A 10,530-nucleotide genomic window follows, 5' to 3' on the forward strand; every position below is an offset into this window, starting at 1 on the left:
TCTTAAAAATGAAGGATTCCCAATCTCCAATTAGTACCTGAGTAGCAGATAGAGAAGGCTCATATGTCACCTAATCACATTCTTCCTCACCATGATGAAATTTCTTAAAATTACAGCAATTATTTGCAAAAACACATAATCACTGTGTACCACATTTTATAGAAATGTGTGTCCTATTTTAGTGCCTATTTTGTTTTGCCCCCTTTTTAACAATGTATAAATGAGCATTGTTTTTCCCCAATCCATTTTCCTCCTCACTGTAATCATAGAGTATGATCTTTCAACTCTTACCTGGTACCTTTATTAACCGAAATTTGCAAAGTTGTAAGCAATCATTCAAGTTCAAAAAAAGTTGTTCTGCATGTCATAACATTAGGGCTAGATAGCAAAGGTAGGTCTCCTTTGGGTAGATGCTTCTTTAGAGTACCAGGGAAACTACTGCAACTTAAGTGATGGGGAAAACAAAGTGGGAGATGGAAAGAGGTGAGATTCTCAGCCCAGTTTTGAGGTTCACACTTGGATGCATTCCTCATAAAAAGGTAAAAAAGCACTGACTTCAAAAATAACACTTATTTTTATGCCACATAATATTTTAAAAATGCAAATCATCCATACATTCTTAAGGATTGGTGTCTTTGGTATGGCCATTAACATGTAGATTCCCTGCTCTGGCTGGATACAATATCTTGTTGGTATCCACTGGGGTTTGGTTCTAGAACCCCCTGTGGATACCAGAATCCATGGATGTGCAAGTCCCATTCACTACAGTGGCATAGTAAAATAGTGTCCCTTATATAAAATGGAAAAAATCAAATGTTTGCTTTTTGGATTTTATTAATTTATTTGTGCATATTTTGAAGCCATGGATAGTTGGATCTGTAAACAAAGAATCCGTGGATACAGAGAACCAACCATACCAGTGGTGGGAACCATGTATCGTTCTAGATGTTTTGACTTATAACATCTAGTGTTCCTCTCCATTGACTATGCTGGGTTGGGCTGATGGGATGCAATCCAATAACATTAGGAAGGCCAGATGATGCCTAGTTCTGCCCCACATGTCATTTTACAAGTAAGGTACCATTGTAGATAACTGCCTTACAATGTTTGAACATTAGATTGAGCTTTTGAAAATTTGATCTAAATCTCACTGGAGAAAGTGGAAGAAACTTGTAGCATAATGGGGAAAGGGTAGAGGAAATAAAGAGATTTTTTGCAACTAGTGTAAAATGTGACTGCCAAAATGTTGCCAGGAAGCATGTAATATTGATCTTGAAAGGGTTGTTTCCAGATTGGGGGCGCATCCACATTGCACTGTTACAGCAGTTTAATACCACTTTAACTGCCATGGTTCCAGTCTATGGAGTCCTGGGATTTACTGTTTAGGGAGTGGCTTATAATTCCCTGACAGAGATTTCTAGTGCTAGAATTCAGGGGAATACAACAGAGAATTCGCAGTTCCTCATCAACCTACAAATCCCAGAATTCAAAGTGGATGAATCCATGGCAGTTACAATGGAATCAAGCTGCTATAACTGTGCTGCTGCTGTAATCTATTGTTGCTGCTGTTTGTTTATTAACTGGTTTATTCATTTTATTTTAGGCTGATTTATTGCCTCTTAATATTTTATAGTTATTGAGTGTAAATACAAATAAATAATTCTTAACTTTGATTATAATACTTCACAACAACTGTTGATGCAAAAGTGTCCCTTCTTTCCAAATACAATTAAGACATCATTTAATCCCTGTTTCCAAGGAGATATTGTCCAGTCAGACCATCCATCCATTATAAACATGTATTATCTTTTCTTGGTCCCTGCAGTTATTTTGCCCCTTTAACCCAGTGCCCCATTGATTTCTAATAGGAAAGAATTAGATCTGCATCTCTCTGGTGACATTATGTTGTGTAAGCACTACAGACAGTGCAGTTATGCTGTACTGGAAACAATGAACCAGGAAGTCACAACTTAGTTAAAACCAAGCCAGGTCTAGTGACTGCTTGTTATAATCTTCTGAAGTCAAAGACAAGACACAGTACTTTCTGAGTGCAGGGAAACACGTTCTTTTATCCACAATGCCTGGCTATTCAGAATTTTACTTCAATGTGAATCATGGTTACCTGGAGGGGCTGGTTCGTGGCTTTAAAGGTGGAATCTTGCAGAGTTCTGACTATGTCAACTTAGCACAGTGTGAAACACTGGAAGGTGAGTTGGGTTAAATTGAAGCTCAGTTTTGTGAGGTTGAAGGTACCACTACTGCCTGGATAGCATTGTCTTGCTTGGGAATTTGCAGGATGAGGGGGAACATGTTGAATGTGATAGTTAACTAATCCTTGATGAAAGATCATTTTGAACATGTTATTGATATGTAAAAGAACATGAATTCTCCTCAGAAGAGGTAACTGGATGGAAGAAATGAAATGAGAAAATAGTGATTTTGAGGGTTTGATCAGAGCTAGGCTTGTATTATGCAATTAAAATAATGATAATAATGTATACTACTAAGATATCAATGTGTGAAAACAGCATTTTTGATACTGGTTCTATCCAAAGCTAGGTAAATTTAGGTGTTTATACTATAACTCACCAAATCCCTTTGGCCAACATACCAGGTTCTAGCTGGGGGGATTCATAGAATCATAGAATCATAGAGTTGGACGAGACCACAAGGGCCATCCAGTCCAACCCCCTGCCATGCAGGAAATCTAAATCATAGCATCCCCGACAGATGGCCATCCTGGAACTATTGTCCAAAAAATTAACTTTTCTAACTTCTGGTTCAGTCTTTTTGGTAGCCCAATGTTCTATCATGTTACCTTAGTAAGATGTATACTCTATTTATACTAGTAACCCAGTCCATAGCCATGTCAAACCACTGCTTCACATCAGGAGGACTAGTGTCTTATACCCAACCATTTGTCTTAATGTTATTACAGGCTTTGTCAGTAATTGTTTTATTGCTGCTGTTTTAACTTAGGCTGCAGACACAATGTTAACTGAAATCTTAGCTAGTAAAACAACATCTGTTAGCAGCAGCAGGAGGACAAATTATGCCATTCTGCATAGATATTTCTGATATATAAATGAAGGCGGGCAGGCCTTTCTGAAGCTTTGGGGAGGGAAAATGCAATACAGTAGTCATATTTCTAATTATATGCAGAGGAAGTGCAAAGTAATTCCTTCCACATGAGTCTCACTTCTCAAGTTCTAAAGATAGATCAATGTCTACATTATTTGGCAACAGAAATCACTACTCTCATGAAGCCAGATGTTTTATTCCCCCCCCCCCTGATATTTAATAAAGAATTGCATAGTTCAGGCAAATCATGTGTTTCTTTCCTTATCAGCATTCCATTGCAGAAATGGCAGGTATGACAATGCATTTCTATGTGTACAGGAACTATGTCCTCCATGTCACCCAGGGCTGCCTGGGGAAAAGGACAAGATGGCCTGCACTCACTCATTCACACACCAGCATATCATGCCTGAGGCAACCACTACTCTCTCCCTGAAGGCAAGGCTAGCCATGATGCTGAGAACAGGTAGAATATTGTTTGCAAGAGATTTCATGCTCAAATGACAATACAACATACCATGTTGTATGAGCAGTGTTCAACAAATACCTGTACATCATGTTCATGTCGGGCATGTAACCTCCCCAGCTGCTCATTCAGTTATTGATTCGACTGGTCTGTTAAGGAGAGCCTGACAGGTTATTCATAGTTGAATGAGTATTTTCAGTTTCAGTGTGGGTTTCTCCACTATCCAAATCCAACACCCTATTCCAGTCTTTTCCAAATTTGTTGCATTCTAGATGCATTGGAGTTATGTTCCCATCAGCTTCAAACAATATGGTCCATGGTCTTGGGTGACATGAGTTGGAATCCAAAATATCTGAGGATATAACAGTAGGGCACTAGGCTCCTTCAGGTATCCTGAGTTCAAACACAAATAAATCCACATATATTAACCTCAAATGAATGTGTTTCAAGGTCATCACAGGATTCTCTGGTCATTGTGTGGCTAGAATTTCACATACACATTTTTTTCCTATCAGAATAAGTGTCATGATGCAGTAAAATTCTGGATGTGTTTAGTTACCTGACTGTCCCTTTGCAGCTTGTAAAGGTATAACCTGTACAGTGTTTTACCAACAGAACCTTGTTTTTAATTATACAGCACTTTGTTTAACGTAAAAACCTTCCTTAGTTTATACTGGCAGGCCTCAGCCTAAAGCAGAAATAGCAGAGACAGGTAGGTACACATTGATGTGCAATGATGTAATTTAAAAAGTCTCCAGAAGCTTCAAAAGGATTTCAGTGATCCCATATTCAAGGGACTGTCCTTGTGTGCAGCTTCTAAAGCGAGCTTGGTATGCAGAGGAGCGCTTGATATCACATATTCTGATCCCAATGGGTTCCAGTTCCTAAAAATAGAATAAAAATAAGAAAACAGTAATAAAATAAAATCTTTTAGAAAACAGTTAATAAAACCAGGGGTGATGGATAGTGTTGTTTTATTAATTGTTTACTAAGGGTTTTTCTTTACCTTTTTCTTATTTTTATTTCTTTTTTTAGCTAATGGTTTTGTTGCATTTGTTTTTATTGTGAAATTTTAGTTCTGATTTTAGAAAGCAGCTTCACGGAAAGGGAAAATGTGGCCCATAGGCAGAATGTAGCCCATGAGGTTTTGTGGCCGTGGCATCACTATCTTTGGTGACACCTGATGAGGAGGACTGCTGGGGATAGGGTTGCCATATCTGAGGACCTCCAAACCGGGGGAAATGTAGGACAAGGTTTAAAAATGTAGGACTTTTAAAAAATTTCCTGGCCAGGAAATTTAAAAAAAGGTCCTACATTTTTAAACCTTGTCCTCCTTCCCGGCTTGGGAGGAAGCCTCGGCCTCCTGTCAGGCCGGGAAGGGGTGTGGGGGCCGCCTGTCATCACGGCCATCGCCGTGGTGGCAAGTGGCCTCCTCCTCCTCCCAGGCCCCGGCAAGGCCTTGGAGGACTCAGCGATCATGGAGCCGCCTCCAAGGCCTGGCTGGGGCCTGGGAGGGAGCGTCTCCGCGGCCAGAGCTCTGACTGCGGAGAGCGCTCCTAGGCCTCAGCAAGGCCTTGGAGGCCCCCACGGCGCGCACGGAGGCGGAGGTGGCCACGGGTGGTGCCGTCCCAGTTTTAGTGCCAAACCGGACCAGGTCGGCACCGCCCAAAGCGGGATTGTCCCGCCTACAGGCAGGATATGGCATCCCTAGCTGGGGAGGGTGAAGGGCTGCCCTACCTCCTCCTGCTAACTTGCTCACCTGCATCCCCCTCCTCATCCACCTGCCCCCATTCTCTGGCTGCCCTCCCTCCCTGTCAATTGCCTAGTTGCCCAGTTGCTCCCCTTGCCTTGCCTTCACTTCCCAGCTGCCCAGGTTTCACCACCTCTCCTAGCTACCTGTCCATCACAAGGCATCTTCTCCAGGGAGAAAGTCTTGTGATGGAGCAACCAGGAAGGGCACATGCTCACCCCCCCCACCAAAAGGGGAAGAGAGCCCAACTGGGTGCCTCCCTTCCATCTAGGGTGTCACCTGGTATGGTGTGCACTCCCCCCACACCTCCTCAGTCATGCCACTGTTCTATGGAAAGACCAGAGTCCCCCTTCCCCATTAAAATAAATGTTGTGACTTTTTTACCCAAAGTACCAAAAACCACCTCAAAAACATTAGCAACAAGGTGGTTTTGCCCCCCTCCCCTATAGACCTAAGTCCATCCAAGGCTACAAAGTCCCCCATCCCACCCCACAAATGGGCTGAAAGTTGGCCAGAAATGAACCTGGAAGGAAAGCCTTTGGTTTTGAACAAGCAAAGATGGAATTTGAAATAAAACTATGCGCATATGATGATCATCTAATCAGGAAAATGTATAAAAAGTTGCTAAAAATGGACTTGGAAATCAAGCAAACTAAGGAATGTATAACATGTGGGCCCAAAATATAGGCTATAATATTGAGTTGGGAAAATGTGAGAGTGTGGGCTAAAAGATTAAAAGTAATATTAAGCTATGATCTTCATGAACTTTTAAACAAAGTGATGTATAGGTGGTATCTTATCCAAGAAAGATTAACTTAAATGTATGAAGGTTCTAAAAATATATGCTGGAAATTTGTAAAACGTGAAGGACCGTTCTACTACTTATGGTGGAAGTGCAAAAAGAAGAAGAAATTTTGATGAAAGATACAGGGATCTTTGCAAGAAATTTTCAGAATGAAGCTACAAATGAATTTTTTTTTATACTGGGTGAATACATTGGGTGAATATACAATACTCTTATATACAAGCAGCCAGAATGTTATATGCTCAAAGTTGGGGAAAGGTGGAAATAATCAAAATGGATATTAAAGATATTTAAAATGGCTGAAATGGACAAACTGACAATAATAATTAAAGAGAAGTCTGTAGATAGCATTTTTTGAAAGATCAGGAACCATTTTTACATTGCCTTAAAAAAAGAAAAAGGAATGACAATGCTGGTTGGTACAGGATACTGAATAACTTGTTAAAGGAAGCTAGAAGATTACTGCATATTAAGTATAAATAAGGAAGAAAACAATATTACATATATGTTTATGTTTTCAACTTGAAGGGCAGGAAGTCAAACGTTTTTGTGTGTCTTTTTTGAGAGAGAGAGTGGTGGTTATAATTTTGTTTAGCTCCTATGTTGTACTGTATGTTGCATTGTATTGTTGAATGTATGGTGTATATAGTTGGCATGTAATAATAATAATAATAATAATAATAATAAGATGATGATGATGATGATGATATGATACCAAATAAAATATAACAGATCAAAATTAACAAACCCGAAACAATCAAACTTTGAAGTGGTGTGGGTATAATTTCTCATTGCACCAGGAGCACTAGTGGAGGCTTATTGGGGTGTGAGGTGAACCCCCCCCCCCGGTTAACCCCCCCCCATTTTAGATCCTGGATCATCCGACCTGAATGAACAATTTTTACAAACAACATATGGTTTAACTACAACAAACATAGTGTGTTAAAGTCTGAAGTTGGCTATTGAGTGTAAGAAAAAAAAAGTATGAAAGGTGGTAGAACTGTAATCTTCTTTGTGTCTTTACATAAAATATATTTTGTCCTTGTTGTTCTTTGGTGTGTGTGTGTGTTTTTTTTTTGTTTTTTTTTGTTTTTTTGTTTTTTAATCTTTCAATTCTGTTTTTAGACCTGAAGTTACACTTGCAGACCACAGACTATGGGAATTTCTTGGCCAATGAAACTGGGCCTTTGACTGTTTCTATCATTGATGACAAACTAAAAGCCAAACTACTGACAGAATTTCATTATTTTAGAAACCATGCCTTTGAGCCACTTTCTACATTTTTAAACTATATTACGTAAGTAATATTACCTGCTCCAGTACTGGAAATCTAGACATTTAAAATGTATAAATTAAATAAAATCCCAAGAATGATCTGAAGTTACTGCTTCCTTAAGTTTGCCTATAAATGATATTATACTTCATTATATTATTTCTATTTCTAAATCCTATTATGGAAAATGGTGCACGTGCCATGGATGTGTGTCCCATTGTTTCTATCAGAGCTTGCCTTCTGCATGAGCTCAAGTCCATGGAAGGCAAGCTCGTGTAAGGTGTGGGCCAACTGTAATATGGGGAAAAGTTAGGCAAATATGTGTTTTCTTCTTTTGGTGATGTATTACCACTTTTTGTGGGGAGATATTTAATGACCATGAGTTCCTGAACAGATCAACCCTAAACTCTCTCTGGAAGCCAGGATCACTAAACTGAGGCTGTTGTATTTTGGCCACATCATGAGAAGGCATGAACCATTAGAAAAGACAATAATGCTAGGAAAGGTAGAAGGCAGCAGAAAGAGAATGAGACCACATGCCAGATGGAAGGACTCAGTCAGATAAGCTATAGGCCTGAACCGGCAGGACATGAGTAGAGCAGTAGAGACAGTGGATCTTGGAGATGTCTCATCCACTGAGTGCCATGATTCAAAGTTGACTTGAGGGCAGCCAGCAACAACAACAACAATGATTTTTAAACCTTTTAAATTTCAAAAACAAAGGAAAATATTTTTTACACAGAGGCTGGATGTCCTACTTTAAAGGGTACACCTCTGGCCACACACCCTTGTGACACCACAAAGGATCATTTCTATGGTCTCAGGTTTGGACCGTGAAACCTCCTAACCTGGCCATACCATACCTTCCAACATTTCACAGACAAAAATAGGGGCATGTATGTCAGTATGTAAGGCATGTGGCCTAGCAGCATAAGGGCAAGACAACAAATGTGTGGTCAAATGTAAAAGGACATCTGTGAAAGCCTATATATGTGTGTGTGTGTGTGTGTGTGTGTGTGTGTGTGTGTGTGTGTATTTGTGGAGCACCAGAAATCGAGGATCTGCCTCATTACTTGCTTTCTTGCTCACTATATACTGAGCCAAGAACCAAATTCATGGGATCTATTCTGTTCAATTTACAGTCTAATACTACCTCTGAAAAGATTTTTTACCTCTTGTCTGACATTGATTCTAAGGTAACTTATAAGGTTTCATTGTTTGCCTCAGCAGCAATCAAAATTCGGGCAAGAGTTATAGCAGACATAGCAGTTGATTGCCATGGGGATGATGTTTTCTAATTTTTGAAGTTGTTTTTAATGTTGTTTTAGTTAAGTGCCTGGAATTTTATTATGTTTAATGTATAAAATTCGGATGTTAGTTATTTGATGGAGTATTTTACAATTTTGAATGTTTGTTATTGGTTTTATATATTAATCATGCGAATGGCCTTTGGCTTAAGCATTAATAAAATTGAATATATATATATATATATATATATATATATATATATATATATCACTAAAAATCCCAAAAGTCAGAGGGTTCAGGGGTTGGCAATCCCACATGCGGCCAGCCGAGGCCAGGGGACTGGCCCGAGCCCAGTCCTGCCACCGATTGCCAAAGGCCCCACACCAGCGGCAATCGGCGGCAAGACCAGGCCACTCACATGGGGCCTTTGGGGGGCCGCCGGCCTCCTCCCTCCTTCTTGGCCTCCGCGGAGGCCAGGAAGGAGCCCGCGGGGCTGAGAAAGAGGGGGAGGCCTCCAGCGTGGCCCCGCCCCGGAGGGTGGAAGATCTGCCCCAGGCGTGCAGCTCCGCCCCCGGAGGGTGGAAGCTCCCCCCAGCTTCGGCCCCCCAGTAGTCTGAGGGACAGCCACCCGGCCCCCGGCTCAAAAAGGTTGCCTACCCCTGATCTACATTGTAGAAATAATGCAGTTTGACACTGTTTTAAGTGCTGTAGCTCTTGGAATCTATAGACTTACAAGGTCTTTAGTCTTCTCTGCCAAAGAGTGATGGGGCTTCACAAAACTACAGATCCCAAGATTCTGTAGGATGGATCCATGGCAGTTAAAGTGTTGTCAGACTACATTATTTCTACAGTGTACTTGCAGCCAGGGTGAAGTACAGGCCAAATCAATTTCAACACAGCAAAACAATTTAAAATTTAAAACAATCCAAGATAATTTAAACAGACTAAAAGCATAATAAACAATTTAATATTGATATATTGATGAGCTTTTGGGGTATGTCTCCTTTCTTTGGCTTTTTATACTGCAGCACCTTGTAAACAAATCATAGTGAGAGAGAACTTGAAGCTGCTTTGCAAAGGCTTAACTATTTTATTTAGCCTTCACCTTTGCAAAAGTTTGGTGACTGCTTGGCTTTTATTTTATGTGGCTTTTTTCTCCCTGGGGGGGAAATGTTTATCTGATGTTTATTTTTCTCCCACTAGGTACAGCTATATGATTGACAATGTAATTCTGCTCATTACTGGAACACTGCGCCAACGACCTATCGATGAACTGGTTCTGAAGTGCCATCCTTTGGGCAGCTTTGAGCAAATGGAAGCTGTTAGCATTGCTCCAAATCCTGCAGAGTTATTTAATGCAATCTTGGTGGACACACCATTAGGTATGTCTGTCAACAAGATATCAAAGTGAATATCAGAGTGGAAAATACATAGCCTATGGAGGCAGGCATGATGCAGGCAGGTTACTTGGCACACAGTCCCCCTGCCAGGATCCAAAATGGTAAAAAAGGCATTTCAGAAGCCTAAAATATCCTAGCACAAACTAAAAACATGGCAGAATTTCTCCCATGGCCCCTAGGGGTCTCACTGGTAATTAGAGATCCAGTAATAATTCACTGTTTCACAGGAGCCAAGGTGCTTTCATGGAGTGGTGTTCTGCCCCCCCCCCCACACACACACACCCTAAAAATAGCTATCGGCATTTGCAATCAAAACTGTAGTAAAAGTAAAAGTAAAAGCAGAGAGATACTGCAACCACACTCATGCTTTTCTTTGTTTCTTTTGTGGAGGTCACAAATGAAACAAAGAAAAATATGAATGTGGTTGTAGTATCTCTCTATTTTGCACTGTGGTAATAATAATAATAATAATAATAATAATAATAATAATAATAATAATAATAATAATAA

General features: G+C 40.2%; 1 protein-coding gene across 1 annotated transcript in view; it reads left to right on the plus strand.

Moving 5' to 3' along the window:
- Positions 1–2,068: 2,068 nt before the first annotated feature.
- Positions 2,069–10,530, plus strand: part of ATP6V0D2 (ATPase H+ transporting V0 subunit d2) — a 20,121-nt gene continuing 11,659 nt past the window's right edge. The window contains exons 1-3 of the mRNA XM_042464265.1: positions 2,069–2,207; positions 7,225–7,396; positions 9,824–10,002. Of these exons, the coding sequence (XP_042320199.1) occupies positions 2,078–2,207; positions 7,225–7,396; positions 9,824–10,002 (481 nt within the window). The 5' untranslated portion in view covers positions 2,069–2,077. The remainder of the gene's footprint in view (positions 2,208–7,224; positions 7,397–9,823; positions 10,003–10,530) is intronic.

This window comes from Sceloporus undulatus, chromosome 4 (assembly GCF_019175285.1).
Source record: "Sceloporus undulatus isolate JIND9_A2432 ecotype Alabama chromosome 4, SceUnd_v1.1, whole genome shotgun sequence".
In the NCBI taxonomy this organism is placed as follows: Eukaryota; Metazoa; Chordata; class Lepidosauria; order Squamata; family Phrynosomatidae; genus Sceloporus; species Sceloporus undulatus.